The 25,090-nt window shown below is 39.3% G+C and overlaps 1 protein-coding gene across 4 annotated transcripts in view; it reads left to right on the plus strand.

Annotated features, from left to right (window-relative positions):
- Positions 1–24,686, plus strand: part of WDR25 (WD repeat domain 25) — a 70,645-nt gene extending 45,959 nt beyond the window's left edge. For all 4 annotated transcript variants that reach the window (XM_064460767.1, XM_064460768.1, XM_064460766.1 and 1 more), the window contains 4 exons: positions 1,642–1,772; positions 20,470–20,640; positions 22,883–23,023; positions 23,441–24,686. In XM_064460767.1, coding sequence (XP_064316837.1) covers positions 1,642–1,772; positions 20,470–20,640; positions 22,883–23,023; positions 23,441–23,662 — 665 coding nt within the window. In that variant the 3' untranslated portion in view covers positions 23,663–24,686. The remainder of the gene's footprint in view (positions 1–1,641; positions 1,773–20,469; positions 20,641–22,882; positions 23,024–23,440) is intronic.
- The last annotated feature ends 404 nt before the right edge of the window (positions 24,687–25,090 follow it).

Genomic DNA, 25,090 nt, shown 5'->3' on the forward strand with positions numbered 1-25,090 from the left:
TCTTGTTGCTCCTATAACTGGTGATTTTAATACTTTCTTCCTTCCCTGTTGGAGTCTTTTTTTTTTTTTTTTTTTTCCCTTCTGTAGCTGTTGGGGTACTGAAAGCTCCCATGGTGAGAGATGGTCACTGTTGCATAGGACTTGCAGAGAGAACCCTCTGCTGCCTTTATGACTTTTTTCTCTTTTTGGGGAAGGAACTTATGGACTAAATTAAGTCTTACTTTCAGTAGTGAGAGAGAGGCCTTTTAGATCTTGCATGGGTAATCGGTGGAGAATCTTTTTAAAACGAACAAAAAAACCCCACAAAAACCAGAGTTCATGTAGAACAACACTCAACCCTTCCTTATGGTCCCTGCAATCTATTTGCTCTGCCCCTGCCAGCTTGAAGAGCATGTGTGATGCAGTAAAGTCTCTATCTTTTCTTCTTTAAAATGAATAAATATATAATTTGACAAGTCTTAGCCTCTTGACTGTGTAAGCTGAGTTCAGCAGATGGGGAAAATGGAACTGATCACAAAAATAAAATAAATTGCCTCCAGATCATGAAAAAAGAACGAAAAAAATCTATATGAATGGTTTTCAGTATCATTCACCTAACAGTAAGTATTTACATGTCATTAATGTTTTTAGCTCAAGGTATTTTCAGTTGTTTAAGAAAGACTATCTTAATACAACTCTTACTTGCTGAAAGTGTAGATTAATGAATATTTTAAGAAGCTTTTGTCATAGTATTTTAAGGGTTGGCTTTTTTTTTACTTCTGTGATACCTTCTTCACTGTGGCTTAAAGCAGTAACTTTATTTAATGTAGATCTTTATATGTGATATGTAGAATGTAAAGCACAAGTGAAATTGTGAAGCTGAGCAAATGTATTTATCTTGGTCCATGCTGCTGTTCCAAAAATTATATTTCAGTGCATGTACATTAATATCATTAATTTGTTGGGATGAAAGGAAGCAGCAGACTGTGGAAAAGTCCTATAAATTAACCTAGCTGAATTCTATTGCCTTTGAAACTGTGAACCATCCAATTGATACAAACCACAGGATCCTGTGGAGATTAGTGTACACAATTAAATGTTGGGAACAGTGTATCTGTGGGAACAGTTATTGCCTTCATATGATGGTATGCAAATTATTTCCTACTTTCAAGATGAAGTTTCACTCCTACCTTCACAGAAAGATAAGTAAACAACTCAAGAGTTGTAGTGTAGTTTGGGACGTGGTATTTCTGTACAGACAATATTTTGTTCTAGTTATTTTTATCCCACTGAAAGAAAGACTATGGCATCTCTGAGGGAAACATTCTACCACTAGATTTGTAGATTTAGTCCTACATGTTGACTGAACTGGGACCTCGGTGGAGCTCCTCTCCTTAGTGTGCGAAACCCCTTTTACTCTCCTTTCAGTAGGAAGCAGTCAGTGGTGCAGAGGCCCATAAGCAGAAGCAATTTCATGTGGATAGAAATTAATTAGTTCAGTCTTGTATCTTCAGAACATCAGAGTAGTCCTAGATACTTGAAATGTGTTAATATGAAGGTATTCACCTTTGACAACCTTGATATTTTTGAAACTAGGTTGAAATGAGTAACGTATTTAATTTTCTGCTCAAATTTTCATCTCAGCTTCTCATTTTATTTTAGGGAAGCAGGTATTTAGCAGCAAAAATGAATTTAGGATCAGTGTGCTGAAGTTCCACCCTACGGAGTCAAATATTTTCATTTGTGGAGGGTTCAGCCCAGAAGTTAAAGCCTGGGATATAAGGACTTCTAAGGTAATAGAAATCTTTTTCCTCTTTCTCTTTTAGAATGTTTCCTGGGTTGGATGGGCTTTGCATTACTGAGCTGCTAGATGTACTGGGTTTTCAATGAAATGTTATTCTGAAGTATTTTGCATCTGTCATTGATTGTGTGGCCATTTGCTAATATGAATCTTTGTAATGTTTTTGGAGCACTAAGGAATATTGTACACAAAAAATACGATTTTTTTTGTTTATGTAAATAAGAGTAACATAGTTGAATAAAATAAAGCCAATAGCTCGCTTCAGGACTGTGAAAAGGGCAGTTGTGTACTAGGAAGCAGTACAGCTAACTTGCTTTTCAAGCTGTTATGGGTGGCTCAGGATGTGCGTACATTACATTCATGAAGGGCCACAGAGAGGCATGTATAGCCTCTGCCTTTACTTTATCATGAACCATGAACAACAGCATGCTCCCAGCTGCCATTCAGAGCTCAGGTAAGACCAGAGTTGTACTCCGCCAGTGGAAGCATAAGGCAAGACGAAACCCTCATGCACAGAACAGCTCAAAGAGCAGCAGTGACTGTAAAGTGAGTAGTTCTTTGTTTTCCATTGAATTTCTGTGTGGGTAGATCCTACTCATCGTAGTTAGCCATCTGTTTGCTCTTGAGGGTGACAGAAGGAATCTGAAAAAGATAAGATTGCTTATCCATACTTTGTCTCGGACTTTGATGGATTAAGAATAATAAGTGAGAGATGTAAGCAGATGCATTTCAGGTATGAGGGTTCTAACAGAAGAGCTCTGAAATAGTTGTAGGAGTTGCTTTATTAAGGAAACACAGTATTATTGTGCAATTAACAATCTAATTCCTGTGCTGCAGTTGTTCCTTTGGATTTGTCACTGATGTTTGAGAAAATAATTTAATTGCATAGCATCTATACCACAGGCTTCCCTCACATGCATAAGTTCTTACAAGAAAAATATTAGTAAGTACATATCAAGACTGCCAAGTCTGAGCCTACTCTCAAAATAAATTTATTGAGTTTGATTTACAATGTCAGCATGAAAACCTTTGTAAAAAGTTTGATGGGATCTATTCCATCCATCATGCTTGCATGATGGCTAGTTTTCCTTGATAAGGATATGAAGAGATATTCAAAGCACAGTTCTATGAAGGAAGATGATTCTAGTTTTAGATTGCCAAAATTGTAAATACTTATGATAAAGAATATCTATGTAAGTTTTTAAAGTTACTCTAGAGAGCAAGTTGTATGAGGAGAGTTGAGGGAACTGGGGTTGTTTAGCCTGGAGAAGAGGAGGCTGAGGGGAGACCTTACTGCTCTCTACAACTATCTGAAAGGAGGTTGTGGTGAGGTGAGCGTTGGTCTCTTCTCCCAGGTCACTAGCGACAGGACAAGAGGAAATGGCTTCAAACTGCATCAGGGGAGGTTTAGATTGGATATTAGGAAAAATTTCTTTACTGAAAGAGTGGTCAGGCATTGGAACAGGCTGCCCAGAGAGGTGGTTGAGTTGCCATCTCCAGAGGTATTTAAAAGATATGTTGATGCAGCACTTCAGGGCATGGTTTAGGAAGCATGGTAGTTTTGGGTTGACGGTTGGACTTGACGATCCTAGAGGTCTTTTCCAACCTTAATGATTCAATGATTCTATGATTTTATGAAATCCTCCATAATAACTCTTCCCTCCCTCTCCCTGCCTTGCACTGGTGTACAGTATTCTGGTGTTGCCAATAAGTGATTTTGGTATACTGTCTTTAGCATAGGCAACTTGCAGAACTGAAAACATGTACCACACAAATAGGAAGTAGTACCAGTTCAAAGGGTGTTTCTTCCAGGTGATCAGAGGTTACCCTGTAAATTTACTGTAGAACAAAAGCATTACTTTTTCTCTGGCAGTGGGCTGGAGAAGAAAGACTAACAGAGATCTTCTCTCCTGAACAGCAGGGTCAGTGGTTTCATAGCATGCAAATGAGGCAGGGAATGCAGTTGTTCGTTCTTGAGATTCTCGTAACAGTAGACCTTAACTGTGGGGAGGAGATGCAGTCTGTAATTGAACACTTAGCTGTCTTTTTTAACATAGAGAAGAACATTGTATGTTATGGTAGGCTGAAATTCCTTTAAAAAGTATTTCAGGAACTAAATGGGTATAATCTTCTAAGGCTTAAAGATTGTTGACAGTAGTGGTCAAATTTGAGATACTTGGTCCAGGTCAACGAGCAGATGGCAGATGTAGGTGGCAAAACATTCTTTCTGAGATCTTCTGACTTGGTGCAATAAGCTTTCCTGTGAACGATATTGCAGTTATACACAGTCAAATGATAGTCTTGTTGTGTACAAAGTCAACGACAGTCTTTCACCCCCTGTAGCTTCTTTATGATGGATTTTATGCCTATGTATGTCTTTGAGGCACTATCTCCAAGAATCCTGTAAAGATGATTTTTCTCTAGATTTGAAATAAACTGTGATTGATAAGTATGTTCATGCCAAAAATGGCAACACCTCCAGCTTGTGTGTGTCTAAGGTGCCCAGTCTCTACAGATGGAAAACAGTAAGTGATTCTGTTCTATAGTAACAAATTACCTAAATGACATGTTGCAAAAATGTGCCTGTGTGAAACGGTAGCTTACTGTTGGTTACAGTTATGGAGGAATGTGGTTAGAAATCTTTCATAGATAGTAGGAGAAATCTCAAATATTGATAGTGGAGAAGGCAATTCAGTTTCAAGGAAGTAGAAAATGAATTTACAGTTCAAGGTTTATGCTTCAACAAGATCTTTTTTTTTTCCACAGTTCTGATACCAGGGATTTTGATGACAAAACCTGAGGACAATGCAAAAATGGCATTGTCTCAAGTAGAATTAAAGGGCTAAATAACAGATGTTAATGCTTGTGCTAGATAAGTTAATTCTGAGTTAATGAAAGTGGGCCCCCCCGTTTAAGAGGACAGGGAGCTGCTCAAGCAAGTCCAGCCGAGAGCTACCAAGATGACCAGGGGAGTGGAGCATCTCCCTTATGAGGAAAGGCTGAGAGACCTGGGTTTGTTCAGCCTGGAGAAGAGAAGGCTGAGGGGACCTTAGCAATACTTACAAATATCTGAAGGGTGGGTGTCAAGGGGGTGGGACTGGACTCTTTTCAAATAGCGCCCAACGACAGGACAAGAGGCAATGGGCATAAGGTGGAACCCAGGAATTTCCAGCTAAACATGAGAAAAAAACTCCTTTCCTGTGCGGGTGCCAGAGCAGTGGCACAGGCTGCCCAGGGAGGGTGTGGAGTCTCCTTCCCTGGAGACATTCAAACCCCGCCTGGATGCAGTCCTGTGCCCCCTGCTCTGGGTGTGCCTGCTCAAGCAGGGGGGGTTGGATGAGATGATCTCCAGAGGTCCCTTCCAACCCCTGCCGTTCTGTGATTCTGTGAGTAATCTCCTGAGTCTGATGCTCTCCTATTATCAGTATTTCTGGCAGTCCCTGTATTTTGGTTTTATCTTTGAGCAGTGTTATAGTGGCACCAAGACAAATTACTTGAAAAACACTGTTCTTGGTCCTTTTTCTCCCTTGTGAAATTTCAGTTTCGGTAGTGCTTTATCTTTGTACCAGATGCAGCTTCTTCCTGTTAGGTTTAAATTCTGGTGGCTCAGTTCAACCACAGCTAAACTGTCAATTGATATGTCTGATATAGTTTGCATGAGGCATTATTACAGTGAGGAGCAGACAAATGCGTTGAGTTGGAGGTTGCAGTAGAAGATGAAAAGATAAGGGTAATGTGCAATTTGTGAGGTATTGGCCTTTGTAAAATGCATTGGAAGAAAGCAAAGAAGCAAACCCATACTAATAAACTGTAGATTTTAATAGTCCACCCATTCATATCTTCTGTAATTCTGACTACCAGTACCCTGGCTTGAGAGGATGTTTTGACATAGCAACTTTTGTGTAAACTACATCTGGCAAAATTGCAGGGGAAAATTGCAATTTTCATTGCTTTACCACTGCGCAGACATAAGAAACAATGGTTATGCCTGGGATCACCTCTGTGTAGGTTGCAGGGGCTGACATATAAGCTGCACGTGCGTCTGTAGTGAACACTTTAGGTGGCAGCATATATGGTCCATTTCCAGAGGACAGACACTGTAAAAGCTATTTATATCTATGTAGAAGAGAAACATGAATACTTAACATTTTATTAATTTGATTGTACATTGAGTCTAAAACAGCCCTCATTTTCTACTAATTAGGGAGTATATTATCTTTGAGGTTCAAACAGTATTTTATTGTACCTTTATGCTTTACTGCCCAGCTGTGGATTTTTGCCTCCTTGCTTACTGATCTGGGTGCGGTGCATTTTTCAAGTGGATGCAATGAGGTACTTGTCTTTCCCTGGGCCATTCCCTGTCCACTTTTAATTCTGCTGCCAGAGTAGATGATACTCAAGATAGGTACATTATGAATTTTTTCCTTTTGACTGAGAGTACTGCTGTTGTGTGCAATATGTCACAACATTGCATGCTGTGACATCCTTTGATCCCATCTTATGATGTGATTTCTCAAAAGGCACTGTGTTCTGTGGCCAGGATGCTATATACAGCAAAAATGAGACCAACAGAATAAATCATTTTTGTCTTGGTGTCTAACCATACACTTATTTTTGCAATGCTGAAGCTCTAGCCTTGGAACCTGCCTTAAAGAGCTGTTGACCACGGAGGAATGCACACAGTGTTGTCTCTGTATCTGCAGGACACTTGAGTGCTTAGAAAGATTGTGTGTAACTCTATTTCCGTACACTGATGCTAATGAAGAGATAAGGGAAACATCCCACTGTATTACAAGGAAATAATTTACTTTCCAAGAGAATAAATAAGGGAATGAATGTGTATTCTAATAGGTAAAATAGGAAAGATTTTAGGCTTGGTAAAACAAAATCCCCAGCCTGTTTCTTTTGTACAGATCCTGTACTGGGTTGTCTCTGGAAGATTTTAGAAGCTCTTACCTGCTTTATTCATTAGGAAACAATTACATTCATGTAGAATTCCATCAGTTGGAAAACTAACTAAGTCAGTCGCACATCAGGAACGTTAATTTTAATAATGAACAGTATCTAATCACGTTAGAAAGTAGAAGGTGTGGGTTTAGCCTGGTAACAGATATTGATCCTTTTTTCTTATTTTTGTTTGACAGGTTTGCTCATTTGAAAACCATAATTTTGTACATACCGTGATTGTTGAAAGCAGCAGTGTGGTTTACTCTCTCACTCTGAAACATTTCCAAAAGGGACAGAGAGCCTCTATTATCCTTTGATTTCCTGCCCACCCCCCAAGTCCCCCCCCATCTGAGATAGCTGTAGCTCAGTGATGGGAGTAAGCTGTTAGACACCTACATTTGTATTGGGTTTAAATTTTAAAGAACTCTGTGTGTGTGTTTGTATTGAGTGAATGTGGAAGGTCATAGCTGAGTGTAAAAATGGAAAAATATCAAACACTGATTTGATTGCATATGGCGGCTTCTTGCAGAATGGTGAGTATTACCTATGCATCAATACTGCAAAATAACGTAGTTACATTTCAAACTCTCAGCCACAGAACAGTGGCTTAGGCATGTGTTGCTTAGGCATGAATTGTCAATATCATCAGTATCTCATGTCTGATTCTCCCTGGTTTGGGGGATTTCAATGGATTCTTCAGGTATTCGTGCTTTCAGCTTGTATCATTATCTTTATTCACAAGATAAAGCCAGCATGCTTTCTATCTTTTCCATCTTACACAGTTAAGGCCATATCCAAGACTGGATAAAGTGTCCTGAGCAGTATTTTGAAATTTGTCCTGTTCTAACAAGTGCCATTTGTTCTTAACTGAAACAGATGCCTGAGGCCTCTTGCCACTTCATTTTAGTTTTGGTGCAAACCATCTTAATATGTTTCAAGTGCTTTCATCCTAATTCGTTACAAGATTTTCTGTTTTTCCTGTTCTTTCAAGTGTATTAACCTGTCATTCAGCTTGGAACCATGTGTGGGTGAACTAATGATTCTTTTTGTTCCCATCATCATACTCCTGATAGTCATTGCAGGCTTTGCAGCGTATTTTTGTCAATAGAGTGAGCACCCTAAATCAAGAGCTTGAATCTCGTTACTCATAGCACATTGAAAACTCAATTTCAGCATTCATTGGTAATTCAATTTCAGAGGTTGTTCTGTAGGATTTACTCCTGTGTTTTAACAGGCTATCCACTTGCACATCTTAAACTTAACTATGTGAGGCAAAATGATAATTGTGTATCAGGAAATGAGGGATTTTTTTTTGGTAGAAATTCAGGGCAAAGCATTAAGCATCACAGAAATAGAGACAACAGCTAATAACAAAAATATTGTCCAATTACACATACATATGCAGTCGTTGAAATGGGCTGCTTTATGCCAGTGTGCCTTATTGGTGCTTTCTGCTGACGGAAAATGGCATAAAATAGCTGATAGTGGTATTTTTCCAAATTAGTACTTTGGAAATCTTGCTTTGATTTTGATGGGCAACTAATTTTTAACAGGAGCATAAATTTATGAGCATAAATTACTGATATTTATTCATGTATTGAATGTGGTATAAAAATTGAATTTCTAAGTCCCAGAGAAAATCTATGAAGATGGATTTGAGGCAGCCTTTCAGCTACTAAAATGTGGAGAAATGTAAAGTAGGCTATTAATCAGAAAGGCAGATATAAAAAAAAAAAAGGAGGAATGTTGAATGACATTTATTGCTATTCCTATTCTGTTGAGCAAATAGGCAAAATTATTTCAAATGTAGCATTGGGTACTGAGCAAGATAAAGAATGAAAGAACAATAAGGGAGTTAACATCTTCAAGATAAAGCTAAGCAATATACTTCAGAGAAATGAATGGATGGAACAGCTTGTTAAGTGCTCAGTGAAATGTAAAGTATACAGGCGTCTCAAAATTACAGAGACAAGTAATCAAAGCCGGAAAAAAAAAAAAGAATAAAAGAGGCAGTTGAATAGCATGTAGAGATTTATTATAGTGGTATTTCTTTCTGTTTGTGTTAAACCCAGTTTTCTCTCTGGTGAAGAGATTATTCTGGAGATCTTACATTGATGTATAACAAATTGATTAAATTAATGAAACATTCTCTAAATGTTTATAGAGACTTTATGAAAAGACCAGAAAACTTGGAAGTGAGTTGCTATGTTTAAAAAACAAAAACAAAAAAATCTCTACAGTGTCAGCCAAAGAGAGAGCATCATATTGAACAGCCTCCATGGGATCTTTGGGCCTCAGAGCTGAACCTAGAAAAACCCTGTAAAATGCCCTGTAAAAAGAATTGTGCAGTAACACCGAGACTTTAAAGTAGTTATGTATTTTAGAAGTATTTCCTTTCTCTGAGCTGTGGAAGAATTTCTTAAGATGTTCAGCACAAGCCAGTTGAATTACACAGGCACTTTCCATTTTGACTGATCTACATTAGCTTTTCAGACAAGAGACAATATATATTCCAACCACTTAGTCTACCTGAAATTTTAATATTCCTTGAAATACAAAAAGAACAAAGGGTTGAGACTGTATCCTCTAGCTTAACAGTAAGGACTTTATTGTGTTCACAAAAGAAAATATAACTACAGGCTTTTTTTTTTTCATTTTAATATGGATTTCTAAGCTTACACAGATGTAATATCAGACCAAGACTACAGCTGTAACTGTCTTGTACTGATAGTACTTTTAAAGGAGCTAAAGTTCCTTATACCATGAGTGAATTGGCAAACCGAATTGAAAAGATTTATTTGCATGTGTCAGCAAGGTTTCCACAGTGTAAAGCAGGGATGCTATTAGCTCTGCTGAAAGGACATACAGCACTCAAGAACTTGCATCTGAATGTACTCATTTAAATGTTCTATATGTATCCATATAATTATTTTTGAGTTTTGCATATTTTACCTTATATTTACATTCTGCTTTGATTGATAAAATACTTAACATTTTGTAAGCATTCAGGAACTGGTTCTTTCTGTATGTGCATACAGAAAAGCAAGGAACTCTAAAGGTAGGGAGGTCACTAATGTTTCCTTGGGCTCTGTTAAAAATAGAGGAATAATTTATTCAGCTGTTGGATATACTGGTTTTGCTCTCCTGTCTGCTGATGTTCATGTGTTCCGTCTCATAAAGCACTGAGGCCCGTTGGAGCTTTGGCAAGAGCTGTCTGCTCTAGCTGTCAGAACAGCAAGCCCTGACGAAGCACCATGCAGGAATCTGGAGGGGAATAAGTGGAAGGCAGTGGGGCTGTGGCTCTGATCTTTAAGCAATATTTGAAGCTCTTAGACCTCCATAAATGCAAATCCACTGCTTATTTAAACAAGGAGGGAAAGAGAGGAAGGGTTTCAGGCAGTGGGGACCCAGTAGTATGACCTGACACAGCCACAGAGCAGACTTTGAAGGAAAGATTAGTTACAGATATAGGAATAAATGAAATTATAAAAAAAAATAAATTATAGGAGTTAAGTGAATGTTGATTGCGTGAAGCTTACTTGATCTCCCGCTATGATTTTGGACTTTGATAGAGCAATTGCAGAAGCTGGAGAAGACAGGGACCAGCCTAGGTATTGTAAAATGTGAAAAATAGCTAAAGGGGACATCTTAAGAAAGGAAACTGGGAGGAATTTAGTGAAGTGCTTTAGGTAGGGCTCAAAATGGAGACAATGTTTATTATTTTATTTTCGAAAAATGTGTGTTACAGAAAGTATTGTGCTAGCACAATCAAAAAAAAATAGGAATAGAATATCATGCAGGAAAAATATCAATGACAATGACAATGGGAAGAGTACAAATGAATACAAAGGTTCAGCCCTTATGGATTAATAACAGAATTTTTTCAGGACAAAAGGAAGATTTCAGAAAATATTAATACAAAGCCAATGTGTTGGAGTGATAGGCAAATTTAAGGAAAACTTAGATTTGAAGATTTACACAAAATTCCCATTTTTGAAATTGAGGTTGAATAAGCTATAGAACAAATTAACTAGAAAAATGGTGAAAGCAGTTATTTTGAGCTTTTAAAATTAGTCTAGAAATACACTGCAGAATTTTTATTATTAACAGAGGCCAAGGCAGAGGCACAACAGGGGTTCTTTTTCCCCATCTTGGTTTATTATTCTGGATTGAACATTGTTTAGCTACAAAATTGCAACTATCATCTATAGCTTTATGCTTAAAAAGAAAAAATGGAAGAGGTGCTCTTTATGTTGTTGAGCTATTTCTCCATACGTGAGTTTATAAAGAAATAAGTCATTAAAGCACATTTTAAAAAATTAATAAATTTAGAGTGCAAGGGCAGTGCATTTGTTTCCTTGGAAACATTCTATTGCAATTTCTTTCAGATGAGATGCAGTTATTTTAAGTAGCATGTATTTAGGAGACCTAATGAATTTGTCTCTGGATAGCATATAAATATGAAAAAAGGCTGTAGAAATTGGTGGTGCTACTTGCACTTCTGGTTTCTATAGAAACAGCCAATACATTGTCATGTACTGGTGGTATTAGGAAGAACAATGTAATTAAAATAAGATGATTTATTCAGCGCTTTAGAAAACTGAAGTTATTCTTCTCACAGTCAGAGAAATCCTTACTGAATCTATGGACAAAAAGTTTAAAGAAATATGGTGGGGGGTACATCTGTACTTGTCTAGTGGCATTTGTTTTTAAATGTTAACATTCAGGGGTCCTTTCTGAGTGTGAAGGCACATTTTATGAGGCTGTATCACGTACATGAGCAATCCTGCTGTGTTTATTTGGAAGCCTCATACGGTGATATCGCAGATGAGAATTGTAGACCTGTCTGTGCATACAATCTCTCCTGGAGCAAGTGCTCCTGGAGAGACTGAAATGGGCCAGGAACAAAACATGCCTCCTTCTGGAGCGTGAGTGTTCAAGTGAGAAGCTGTTGGGGAATAGCCGTTCCAGTTTCAGCACGTTTCTAGACAAATTTTACACCTGCAGCAGTGACCAGTATGCTTTTGGAAAACAAGAGTGTGAAAGCATAGCAAACTGCTTTATCACAATTCCCAGCAATGGTTACCCAGACCTTTCTAACTTGCAGTTTGGAGACTTTCTGTACCTCAGGTAACGTCTTTGTCTTCCATGTCTTTCTCTCAGTTTTCATGCTGTGGAATTGGTTGTTCTTGATTTTTTTTATGTCTGCAACATCCTGTAGCAAGGAATTAAACTTCAATATGTATTGTGTGAAGAAGCATCTCGTTCTGTGTGTTTTGAAGCTGCCTTCTTCTAGTTTGGAGTCTAAATTCTTATAATGGAAGAAACCGTTCACCTTCTCCATCCTGCTCAGACTTTATTTCCAGTCCTTTCAAATTCCCCTCAGTCATCTCATTTCTGTGTCAAAGTCCTTGATTATTGCTCCTCATAGAAAATCCATTTTGTATCTCAGATGTTCCTTGTGTTTCCTATGTACAGATTTCACTTCTTATCCTATTTGAGATGGGGAGATAATTTTAAATAAAAAATCTGATGGGAAAATATTTTTTTTTTCTAGTAAATGTTTTACACTTTCCATCACAAGATTCTTGTTGCCTTCTCAAGCAATCTGAAAGTGACTTTAAAAAAAAGTCGTACATTGTTTGTACCTAAAGTCTTATAGATCAATACCAGATTAAGCTCAACCAGCTCTTCATTTTAATTGGTCTCCCTTTCCTTTTAATTGTTCTCAAGAACACTTGATAATCTTGAGTTGTGTCTGAAAACAGAGCAGTTAAAAACAAGAAAAAACTTAAATAGAAAAGCAAAATATTTTTTCAATTACATAAAGATAAATACAGCAGTCGTGTTAAGACTTTAAGAGAACATAAGACTGTAGCACACTTGATCTTCTTGTCTATGATAATGTCATGTGTTTTTATTAAAATTGCCATTACAGTTTTGAGATGGAGATCAGAGACATAAATTGGATTTGTCGCATGGATGTGGTTTTGTTGTGAACATTTAGCTCATGTTCATAATTCATAGAAAATAGTAGTCATCTGCCTCAACACCTTACTCTTTAGAATAGATCAATGCAAATGGCTTGCACTGCAGTAGATAGAAAAAGCGTCTATTTTGTGCAAAATAAGCTTTCTTTTAAGTTAAAGTGCACTGTTTTTTTACTAGTAATGGTGTAGTACTATTTCACAGAGGAAACTTAAATCAGTCCCCCATTGCATTAATTACCCAACACGCCAGTAGTTGAGTAGAAGAGGCAGTTGCATGCCAAAGCACTCAGTCTAAAAATGTAGCACAAGAAGTGGAAGAAAAAAATATGGCCATTTTACAGATTGGAAGCCATGGCACTGACTGATTACGGACTTTTCCCATGTCCATCCAGATTGCCTATAGTCCTATTAGATTTGTTTGAGACCTTCTCTCCTGATGCTTAGAGCAATGATTATAAAAGCATGTTTCCTTCTCATCACTTGCATAAAGCTTGAGGGGACTTTAGGAAAGAGCAGTGCACGTAGGTTACAGGTGACCAGCACTGAGTTGGGATGAGCAGCAGCTTCTGAATTGCTTGTGTGGAGGCTTTGAGCTTTCTTGACAAACAAAATACCAGGCATTGCATGTTCCTTATGCAGAGAAGTATTATAGAATACCCATCTGAAATACATTCGTTGAATTCAGCATCACAGCTTGCTTTTCAAATCACCAGAACCATAAGAATCTGTTTGAAACTGATTTAGTTTGCTTAAATTACCTTTCTTGTTGAAGCCTGCAGCCATGAACTCTTGCCTTAGTGGAGAAGCTTTATTATGTTGGATTGTGTTGACACCAGAAACTATTAGGCTTTCCTGTGAAACAATTTCTTTTATGTCCAGAAAATGCTGAGATTGAAGAAGTGGACTGTGGTTTTCCAATGCTTATGGGTGATAAATCTGCAAATAGAAAAAGAGCAAAAGCTGTTATTAAAAAAACTAACGCCAGCAGGGTAGGGAAACTGGTGCTTTCCCCAGGCAAGTTCCTCAGGCATGTCATGAATTGATTGTCTAAGGTAGAACAAAGCAGGTTTAATTATGAGTACTTTACTGAGCGGGAGTGTTGCAATTAGTTATTTTTGAAAGCTATCTTTATGGAGCAATTTAAATACTATGTATATCAAGTTCCCAGCTGCTATGCAAAGTGTTAATTTATTGTTCTCTGAGTCAGTTCTTACTATGTGGTTTGAAGATTAAATAGCACAGTTTTTCTGAGGTATGTATCAAACATACAGAAAGAGATGGTCTTTTTTACTAATTTTTATAAAGGCAGTTTCCTGTTGCAGAGCTAAGATACACAGGTAATCTGGCTAGATATCTTGATAAGTAACAGACAAGCAAATATATTTAATGATTAGCAGTGAAAATGTTTAAATTGATAGTGGCAGTTTATGTAAGAGCTCAACAGGATTTCATCAAAAATTAAAAGTATGTGCACATTACCAACTTCACAATCTCTTCTTTTTCCTTACTGAGAGATGTCTCTTGCTCCAAAACCTGTTAAAAACAAGTCCCAAACCTAAACCCTAATCCCTTAACAGTGCTGGACATATTGTATGTATGGATATATACCTACATATATTTCACAAGGTTATATTTAGAAGGTGAAGACCCAAACAGTATGTAGGAGTTTTTAATCTTTAAAATAAGGAAATATTAAAGAATTACTACCATGAATCACTGTTTGGGACTTTATTTCATTTATTGCTCCATGTCATTCTTCTTCACTTCCCAGCACCAATTAGCCTTTGCTTCTGCCTCCCTGTCCCTGTTTCTACACGTTTGTTCTGCTCTGCGCTCTGATCTTGCCAACCCTCTGGTTGGGACTTGTCACTTACGTGAAGGTGCCTGCTGCTAAGCAGCTGCCTCCTTCAATATGTCAGGATGGTAGAGCCCTTTGCGTCCCCCCTCTCAATTCAACTTTATTTTAGTTCTCCTACAATTCCTACAGCTGTCAGGTTTCTGTATGGTTTCCTATTTCTCATTCCAGGCAGCTATTATATTTTGCAGGGTGGGGTTTTTTTATTATTTTTGCTCCTACAAAATAGCTTAATTTCTGCTTTACTATGGAACTATTCCTTTTATAACTCTGAGAAGAAATAGCTATGTGTGGTGATTTCTCCGTAGAGAAAGTGGAGGTTATAAATATGCAAATATCACTTTTGGCTTTACAAAGTTTAATTGCTTTGTATATTATGCAGATTTCTAGGCTGAAAAATCTGATGAAAGCAAGTAACACATTTCTATATTCACTATCTTAAAAATGCAGGCAGATTGCTGAAAAGTGTGCTAGTTTTTTGAGTCTGCAGGTTTGCAGCTTGTTGGTGTTATTACAGGGTGTGTAGGGTGCTTGCATGACTGAGGTTCTTCAGTGAATGCAGACATCACATTTCTAAACTGTACATTTTGCAGAGCCTGTGAAAAGTAATTGGGGCAGCTGCTGCTGCTGTCCTTCTCCATGCCGAGATCACAGGAAGCAGGGCTGGAAGGGACCTCAGGACATCATGTAGTATATCGCCACTGTAAAGCAGGATCAGCTGGTTCTGAACATTTCCAAACAGTCATAGGTTTTTGAGCTTGAGGCAAGAAATCAAGAAGTTCTCATGTTGTGTTTGATATTTGAAATGACTTCTCTTTTATTGGTTACATTATAACACAGAGGATAAGCCAGGATAGTTCACTGTGACAGCTGAAAATAATTTTTAAAAAAATGTGTGTGCTTACAGTATCTGTAAAAGCTCTGAGCCCTGAAGTCAGTAGCCATGTGCTATGTCGGGGTAAAGTAGGCACTGAATTGCCTCATGAAGTTGGGAACTGTTTCAGTATAATACTTCAAGCACTCTCTCTGCTCTCTTGTTTTTTCCAGTGACATTAGAAGAAGGACTAACCTCTGAACACCCTGTTGGATGTGCAGGCTGCTATCTTGGAGAGAGAGAAAGATTTAGATATTAATAACTAGGAGTCTTCCAGTGTCCTAGTTTTAAGGATCACCATATTCAGAGAGGTGGATTGCTTTGATCGGGCCACTTGCCTTGAAGTTTCTCTTCACTGGAGGCAAATCAGAGAAAAAGTATTGATTTGTAAAATTCATAGTAGACAACGTAGATGATAATTTCATGAAGAAAGGTGGAAAGAAAGGAAATTTAAATGGTTCATATATTCCTTAGAATAGTTCAAAATCTCTCTTACTTTTAAGATCTATCTCACAGGCTGTTGAAATATTCAGAATCCTGTGGCTGAGGACCCATTTCTGTGTGGATCCAACCCACTTTGGTATAAGTCACAGAATCACAGGTTGGAAGGACCTCAGATATCATCTAGTCCAACCTTTCTAGGAAGAGCAGAGTCTAAACAAGATGGCCCAGCACCCTGTCCAGACAACTCTTGAAGGTGTCCAACGTGGCCAAGTCAACCACTTGCCTGGGGAGATTATTCCAATGGTTGACTGTCCTCACTGTGAAAAGTTTCCCTCTGGTGTCCAAAGTCCTGAAAGAGGATTTAGAGTGGGGAACTCTGATGTTTTTTATTTGGGAATAAGATTTGGGAAATTTGGTTTTTCCTTTTACATCCCAAACTTCTTTAGAGATTGTTCATAGGCGTTAATTACATGATGGGAACTAGTGGATGAGCCGCATTATTTACTCTTGAGCTCAGGCATGCTTTGGAGTATTGATGACTCTCTCTTTTCCTGCTGCCCGGCATTATCAGTAGAGTGACAGAAAAAGCCCCTGCTTCAGCAGAAGCAGCAGACACTGCCTCTTGCCAGGACAGTTGGTACGCAGATGAGGTGGGAGGTGTGGGACTGAATGCCCATAGACCAAGGCAGGATCCTGGCTGAGTCCTTAAAGCACTAAACTGTTTGACAGCAGCGGTCCTGGTACCTCAATCCCTCCCTTTCTAGCAGCACTTTAAAAGAGCAAACTCGGTTAGATTTCTTTTTTCAGGGGAGGGTGTCAGACTGAGTCCTTAATGGGATTGAGGTATCTTCTGCAGGGTGAATGGTGTACCCTTCTACTGAGCATGTCCACATTGACCTCATAGGCAGCTTCTGACTAAGTACACAAGCTTTTATCCCTTGCTGTATGGTCCTGACACCAGGATCGCATGATTTGCAAGTTAAGTAATGACACACAGCAGCATGGGACTGGGAGAGCCTTGAATCATCAAGTTTACTCATCCCTAGTCATAAACACTGATTTATAATTAAGTCTGGAATGATCAACAAGAATATTCACTTCCTGCCATGTCCTTTTCATACCTTCAAATCCCCACTAGCCTAATTACTTTCCTTTCCCTGGTTCTATAACTAGCTGAAGATTTTGAGAACAAAAGGACCAAATACTTACACTTCTGAAGTTTCATGGAAGGAGGAAGAAGAGATCCTTAGGCTGATCCTCAGAGTGCTCTGAGTTCAATCATAGAATACCAGATTGGATGGGACCTCAGAAATCATCTGGTCCAAACTTCCATGGCAAAACCATGGTCCAGACAAGATGGCCCAGCACCCTGTCCAGCCAAATCTTAAAAGCACCCAATGTTGGGGTATCCACCACTTCCCTAGGGAGATTATTCTAAAGTCTGATTGTTCTCATTGTGAAGTATTTTCCTCTTGCGTCCAGTCGGAACTTCCCCAGGAGTAACTTGTACCCATTACCCCTTCTTTTTTTTCAATGTGACTCCTTGTAAAAAGGGAGTCTCCATCTTCTTTGTGCTGCCCCTTAAGTACTGGAACATGGTGATAAGGTCTCCCCTAAGCCTTCCTTTCTCAGGGCTAAACAAACCCAGTTCTTGCAGGCTTCCCGGTCCTTTGATCATCTTGGTGGCCCTTCTCTGGACCCCTTCCAGCCTGTCCATGTCCTTTTTGTATAGCAGGGACCAAAACTGAACACAGTACCCCAGGTGTGGCCTGACAAGTGCTGAGTAGAGCAGGATGTTGACCTCTTTATCTCTGCTGGTGATGCCCTTTTTTATGCAACCCAGCATCCTGTTGGCCTTCTTGGCTGCAGCAGGACACTGTTTGCTCATGTTGATCTTCCTGTCCACCAGGACCCCCAGGTCCCTTTCCACAGAGCTGCTCTCCAGCCAGATAGATCCCAGCCTGTGCTGCAATCCTGGATTGTTTTCCCAACTGCAAGACCTTATATTTGTCCTTGTTGAACTTCATAAGGTTTTTATTAGCCTACTGTTCCAGCCTATCACTCAACTTGGTGTCATCAGCAAACTTCATCAGGGTACACTTGATCCCATCATCCAGATCACTTATTAAGATATTAAACAGCATTGGGCCCAATATCTATCCCTGGGCGACTCCACTTGTGACAGGTTGCCACTTGGAAGAGGAGCTATTTACCATCAGCCTCTGGGTGCAACCTGTCGGCCAGTTCCTCACCCACCGCACAGACCTCTCGTCTAGACCATATTGCAGCAGTTTCTCAAGGAAGAGTGCTGTGGGAAACCATATTGAAATCTTTGGAGAAGTCCAGGTAGACCGTGTCCACTGCTCACCCCACATCAACCGAGCAGGTTATTTTGTCATAGAAGGCAATCAGGTTTGTCAAGCACAATTTACACTTGGTGAATCTGTGCTGGCTTTTCCCAGTCATGTGCTTCATGTGACTTTTGATAGCCCCCAGGAGCATTCATTCCATAACTTTCCCATGGATTGAAGTAAGACCGATGGGCCTATAATTTCCTGGGTCCTCCTTTAAGCCCTTCTTGTAGATGGGGGTGATATTAGCATTCTTCCAGTCTTCTGGCATGTCCCCCAATCTCCACAGCTTCTCAAAGATGATGGAGATTGGCCTCACAATTAATTCAGCCAGCTCTTACATCACCCTTGGCTGGATACTGTCAGGGCCCATCAATTTTAAGGGGTCAAACTCCTGTAACATTTCACATACCAACTCTTTCTTCACTGATGGTGGGTCTGTGTTTGCATCAGCCTGGATTGTTGTCCCCAAGGTCGGGGGCCCAACAGTGATGGTAAAGAGGTGAAGAAAGTGTTGAGAACCTCAGCCTTTTCAGCATTGTTGGTGACTAATTCATCTGTCCTCTTTAACAGTGGGCCAATATTTTCCTCTGTTTCTGCTTGTTGTTTGCATATCTGAAGAACCCTTTCTTGTAGTTTTTGACATCTATGGCCAATTTCAGTTCAAGCTGAGCTTTTGCTTTTCTAACTGCAGCTCTTCAAGCCCTGGCAATGCCCTTGTAGTTCTCAACAGATATTCATTCAGTTTGCCATCTCTGGTATGCTTCTTTTGGTTTTGAGCAGATTCAAAACCTCACAGTTAAGCCAAGGGGGTCTCTTGCTCTGCCTACTTCCCTTACCTTTAAAGGGGGTGAACTTTTTGTTCATGTTTTTGTGCATGCAGAAGAGCATTCTTGAAAAACTCCCAGGACTTGCTAGCTCCTTTATCCTCCATGGAAGCATCCCATGGAATCCCTTCCAACTGATTTCTGAGTGAGCTGAAGCTTCCTCTTCTAAAATCTAAAACCTCTGAACCTTTGTCTTAGTACTAACCTTCAGCATGCTCACCAGGATCCCAAACTCCACAATATTGTGATCACTAACCGAGATATTACAAAGTAGGTTTTCTTGTTTTGTGGGTAGCAAGTCCAGCAGCGCCTCATACCTGGTTGGCACAACTAACATCTGTATGAGGAAGCAGTCCCCTACACATTCCAGGAACTTGATGGATGACATGTGAGCTCCTGTATTGGTTTCCAACAAATGTCAGTGTAGTTTAAGTCACCCATAAGGACCAGGTTCTGTTGACCCAAAGCTTACTTAAGCAAGCAAAGTATTGTTTCATTTGCCGTATTGTCTTGTTTTGGAGGTTGGTAGCAGATTCCTGCTGTAAGGTCCCCCTTGAACATGACCCCTCTGATGTTGCCCCAGGGGCATTTGATAGGGCTTCAACAATCGCAGCAGACGACTTCTATATCTTCAAGTTTCAACATAACGTAGAGCACAACTCCTCCTCCTCTTCTTCCCTGCCTACAGCCATCCATTGCATCCCTCGAGTCACGTGGGTTGTCCCACCATGTTTCAGTTAATCCTATGATACCATGATATCATAACTTTCTGACTGGGCACGGAGCTCCAGTTCCTCCTGTTTGTTCCCCAGGCTGCGTGCATTGGTATACATACATTTGAGGTGGTTGGTCTTCTGGTTCTTGTCTTGGGAGGCAGCTAAGGAACGTTTGTCACTGCTCTGGTTGGCCTGGCTTATACCCAGTTGGCTGCAACGGTGTAGCACTGCCACTTTGGACCCTGCCCTGAGTCCTTCAGGTGAGTCCTGCCTCACCAAGTTGGCCACCCTGCTGCTAAAGATTCCCTTGGCTCTTCTAGGGAATCAAGGAGAGCACATAAAATAATAGGGAGTTTGTGTAGACCCAGCTCCACAATATTGTGTTGTCTAAAGCTCTTTCTGGGAATTTATAACAGAATCTTATGCGTGTATATATATAAAATACATAAATTATACAAACTGATGCTTTCTTTTGTCTCATTTAATTTTCCTGTGTGTGGACTGTTTACATACATTAACAAGCTATGTGATACATTAGAACTTCAACATTTAAAAATTAGTTACTTTTTTAAATTTTAAAATAATACATAAGTTATTGGAGATAGTTATTAATGCAAAGAGAGAAAACATAGGTTATCATGTTCTTCTGATCTGTCAAAAAATAACAAACTTTTTTATCCACTAGGTGTTAAGATTGTACAAAGCTTCAGTACAACAGACATTGGATATACTCTTTCTCCCTGAAGGAAGAGAATTTCTTACAAGCACAGATGCAGTAAGCCGGGACTCAGCTGATCGTACCATTATTGCATGGGACTTTCAAAGTGCTGCGAAAATCTCCAATCAGATTTTTCATGTAAGATTAACAACTAGTATTGTTTGGGTCATGATTTAATATTTCATGCTTGTCAGTGTTGTAAAAAGATTTTCTGTAAGATCATTATGGATGTATAAAATGCTCTTAATGTAAGTTGATGGCTTGCCTTATTTTTATATTTTAAAAATACTTATTCTTAAAAAATGACCTTGAAGACTGATAGGTCTCCTTGTGTTAAAAATACTTGCATTTCAGTGCTCATTCACTGACATCTAAGCTATGTTTAGGCGAGGCGACTGCAGTGTCATTCTAACTTGCCAGTAGTGCATGGCAGTAGTTGCTATAGTGCCACGCTTCTTTTCCCACACTTTTTCATACACTTTTCATCAGCTGCAATGAGGGCTATTGGCAAATTGAGTTTAATATTCACATAGTAATAGCAGCCTAATACATGCATAGAGATATCTAGTATGGCATAATCACAGAGGCAAAATTTACTTTTATCAGTACAGGTGCAGTATTTCTGTCAGTAATCTATCCAGGCAAGATATTTAATAGACTAAATTGTCTAGAAAGGCTGACAGCTTCAAAGGAGATTACCAAGGAAGTTAATAGATAATCCCAATTCCCTGGGTCTTTTTTGAAAACCCAAGTCTGATACCCTATGTAATATAATATGATTGGGTGATTGGGTTGTATATAGAAGCTTTTTGGCTGAAATGAACAGTTCTCTACTGACAAGGGCATGTAGTTGATGATCTAATGGGGTTGCTTCATGTTTAATTTCCGCAGTTATGTCTTTGTCCAATATTAGATCTATCAACATCTTGGATAGGCAATACAAAAAAAAAAAAACAACAAACTGTGAATATATAAAGTACAGACCAGTCAGGTTCAGTATCAAGGAGTAAAAAATAAACAAGCAACTTTTCCTCCTTATCCCCTGCCAAACAAACCAACCAAACCCCACCCCCCAGCCTACCTTCTCATGACTACAGCTTCTCTGAAATGGACTGTGTTCACCCTTTTCTGCACTGCAAATAAAGAATACTTGGTGGTGATTTTGGGAGCTCTGCTTCACTTTCCTGAATTTCACCTTTGGACCCTTCAAGGTGGGAGACAACCCCTGAGCTCTCCAGAAAGATTAGATCCCAACAGGTCTTGATCTATTGCTTGTCTGCATTAACAAATGAATAATTAAGAGCTCTAAAATAACCCATACAACAGTATACCCAGCATAACAGCACAGCGCGTCTGCAGATTGTGTTGTGCTTTCTGATCCCTTACTGTTAGACCCAGTTTCTCTGCAGAAGCACGCAGCGCTCTGCCACAGAGCACAGTCCTAACCAGGAACACTGCCTAACCCTGTTTTGTTTTCTGTGCCCAATACCTTACAATACCCAGAACTACCTTCCCAGTTCATCACTTCCAAACCATAGAACAAAACGAGTCTGATGTTCTTCCCGCTTTACCACATAGCCCATCGTGTGCAGCAGTCACTGTCAGCCTGGTCTCCTTCACATGCAGACGCGTCCCACAGCCAAAGCTCTCTTAAGCTGTATTCATGGCATCAAAATTCAGCACTGTGTCTTTAGGTTAGTCTGAAACTAGAAGAGGTTTGGACCTTGTTGAAACATCGTGAGAGCTGTTGATTTGTGATGCAGTCACCTTGCAGAGTTTTGAACGTAATCTTAATTCAGTCTTAAATAGGAACACTAGAGTAAAGCCAGCTGTTATTAATTTTTGCAGATATTTATGAATTTACAGCCAGCAGCAGCCTACATGACAAATCACTGTCATAAGGAACTTCTGACTTATTAGGCTAATAATGGTCCTTTTTATTCTTCTTTTTTTATAAGAGTGGGCTGGGGAAAGTTGTCTGTTTATATAGGGTGATTTCTATTCCTGTCAGTGTGGCCAGAATGGAGAGGATGGAGGTTTTGAGAACTATACAAAGTAGCATAGAAGGCACAGTATGGCTGTGGAGGAAGGGATATGGGAGAAGAGGATTCCCATTCAAGCTTCAGTTTTCCTTGGGCAGGAGGGAGATGTTTGAGTGCCACCAGCTGTTCTGAATTATAATTATGGTTCAGAGAGAGATGGGATTTTGGTCAGTATCTAGGAAATTGGGGTGGAGATTTGATTTAGTATTTGTCTTGGTGTAAGACTTTCAGTGGACTGTAATGAGTTAAGCATCTGTGTGTAATGAATACTATGGAGATGTTTTATGTACACCTTGCCTTTCATGGTCTTTCAAATAAATCTTTAAAATTATTTTCAGGAGCGTTACACTTGCCCGAGTCTGACTCTGCACCCAAAAGAGTCTATGTTTGTTGCTCAGACGAATGGGAACTACATGGCTTTGTTTTCTGCCCAGCGACCTTACCGAATCAACAAAAAGAAAAGATACGAAGGACATAAGGTATCCTTCTTCACTGAGAACTTAGTATCCAAGTCTAGAAGTGTCCTAGTTTCAGGCTAAACCACGACAAGAAGGAAGATAGAGAGCAAAGTACCTGTGCTTTTTAATATGTCTGCTAATAGTGTTTGATTATAAAACAGTGATAGATATTAATTGGCTTCATTTGCTTTCCCATGTGCCAGTCTATTTTGAATCATATGCACTCTGAAGAAAATAGTTATTAGATTTTATGAATACTTAATAGCTTGATTAAATAAGTTTGTGTTATAACTGTGTCTTAATAAACACCTGGAGAAGTCCTTAGTGTATATTTATTTAAAGATACAATCTTTTTTTCGCACTACATTCATTTTCAGTATATCACAAAGAACTTTTCTGATCAACGTCAGGAGTTACGCTGTTATTGATTTTTCACAGGTGGAAGGATTTGCAGTGGGCTGTGAATTTTCTCCAGATGGAACACTTTTGGTGACGGGAAGTTCAGATGGCAAAGTATTTTTCTACAACTATCATACTGCTAGGATTGTTCGCACTTTGTCTGCACATAAAGAAGCTTGTGTGAGTGCAATATTTCACCCAGTCTTGCCATCACTCCTTGCAACATGTGATTGGGCTGGAGAAATCAAGATCTGGCAATAACACGCAGAGTTACTTTTCAGGATGTCTCCTGTTTGTCTGTCAAAGGCATAGGAAATAAACCATGTTATGCAATGTGAAATCTTGTGATGTTTTGTAAGCAGGACAAACTGTTGTCTTTTCTTCTATGACCTCTAAGTGTATGTTTTCATAATGCAGGTAAGATGGTCTTGTAGTTAGCTGCTGAGCAAAGAAGTGGTCTTTCTCTCTCCCTTGGCCCTGGTGACAAATTTCTGCCCGTTTTGTGTCAATCTGCAGGTGCTCATCTAGCCCCACCCTGGTTTGAGTAGCTAAACGTAAGAAAATTATTGCTTTTTTAATGTAGCTTTTCAATGCAGCTTTCTTAAACCAGGTTTTGTTAGAGAATAATAGTATCGTTTAGGTTGAAGAAGGCCTTTAAGTCTTAAGGCACTTATGTATTACATCTGCATGTCTTTTAAATACTTCCAGGGCTGGTGACTCCACCACTTCCCTGGGCAGCCTGTTCCAATGCTTGACAACACTTTCTGTGAAGAAATTTTTCCTAATAGTCAGTCTAAACCTCCTCTGCCTCAACTTGATGCCATTTCCTCTTGTCCTCACCAACTTTTGGTGAGGACTTACTATTTAACAGAGGATGATGTTCAGATCAATTAACGCCTATTTGATCTTCCTGGGATTTTTTTTCACTAGTTCAAACTAGTTTCCACTAGTTTAGCTCCCTGACCTGATCACTGAAGGGTTGGATGGCAATAGTGTAGTTGAAGGCAAAACAGCTTCTATGCACAAGAAGGGGGAAGATTGTAGGGTGGGTGGGACTGCTTTTTTGTGGAAATGGGTAGCTGTTATTAGCTCAGCTTATTGTAAAATATGGTTCCACTGAAAGGTGTGCCAGATAACTTGAAGCTAATTTTGAAGTCAATAAGTTTGAGTTCTCAAAATCCCTATCTTTAAACTTGAGTTTTATACTTACATTTATGACCGTACATAAACAAAGCAAAAATATGTGTAAATATTTTTAATGTAAAAATAAACTTTTTTTTACATACATGGTGCCTGTATTTTGCTATTTTACTCCTGTTATTCTTGACAAGTTAGTACTTAAGACTATCATGGAATTGACACCTGGGGGGTGTCGTGGTTTAACCCCAGTCAGCAGCCGAGCCCCACGCAGCCGCTCGCTCACTCCCCCCTGGTGGGACGGGGGAGAGAATCAGAAGAGTAGAAGTGAGGCAACTCATGGGTTGAGATAAAGACAGTTAATGGGTAAAGCAAAAGCTGCGCGTGGAAGCAAAGCAAAACAAGGAATTCAGTCACCACTTCCCATGGGCAGGCAGGTGTTCAGCCGTCTCCAGGAAAGCAGGGCTCCATCACAGGTAACGGTTACTTGGGAAGACAAACGCCATCGCTCCAAACGTCCCCCCTTCCTTCTCCTTCCCCAGCTTTATATAC

This window comes from Phalacrocorax carbo, chromosome 9 (genome assembly GCF_963921805.1).
Source record: "Phalacrocorax carbo chromosome 9, bPhaCar2.1, whole genome shotgun sequence".
Classification (NCBI taxonomy): domain Eukaryota; kingdom Metazoa; phylum Chordata; class Aves; order Suliformes; family Phalacrocoracidae; genus Phalacrocorax; species Phalacrocorax carbo.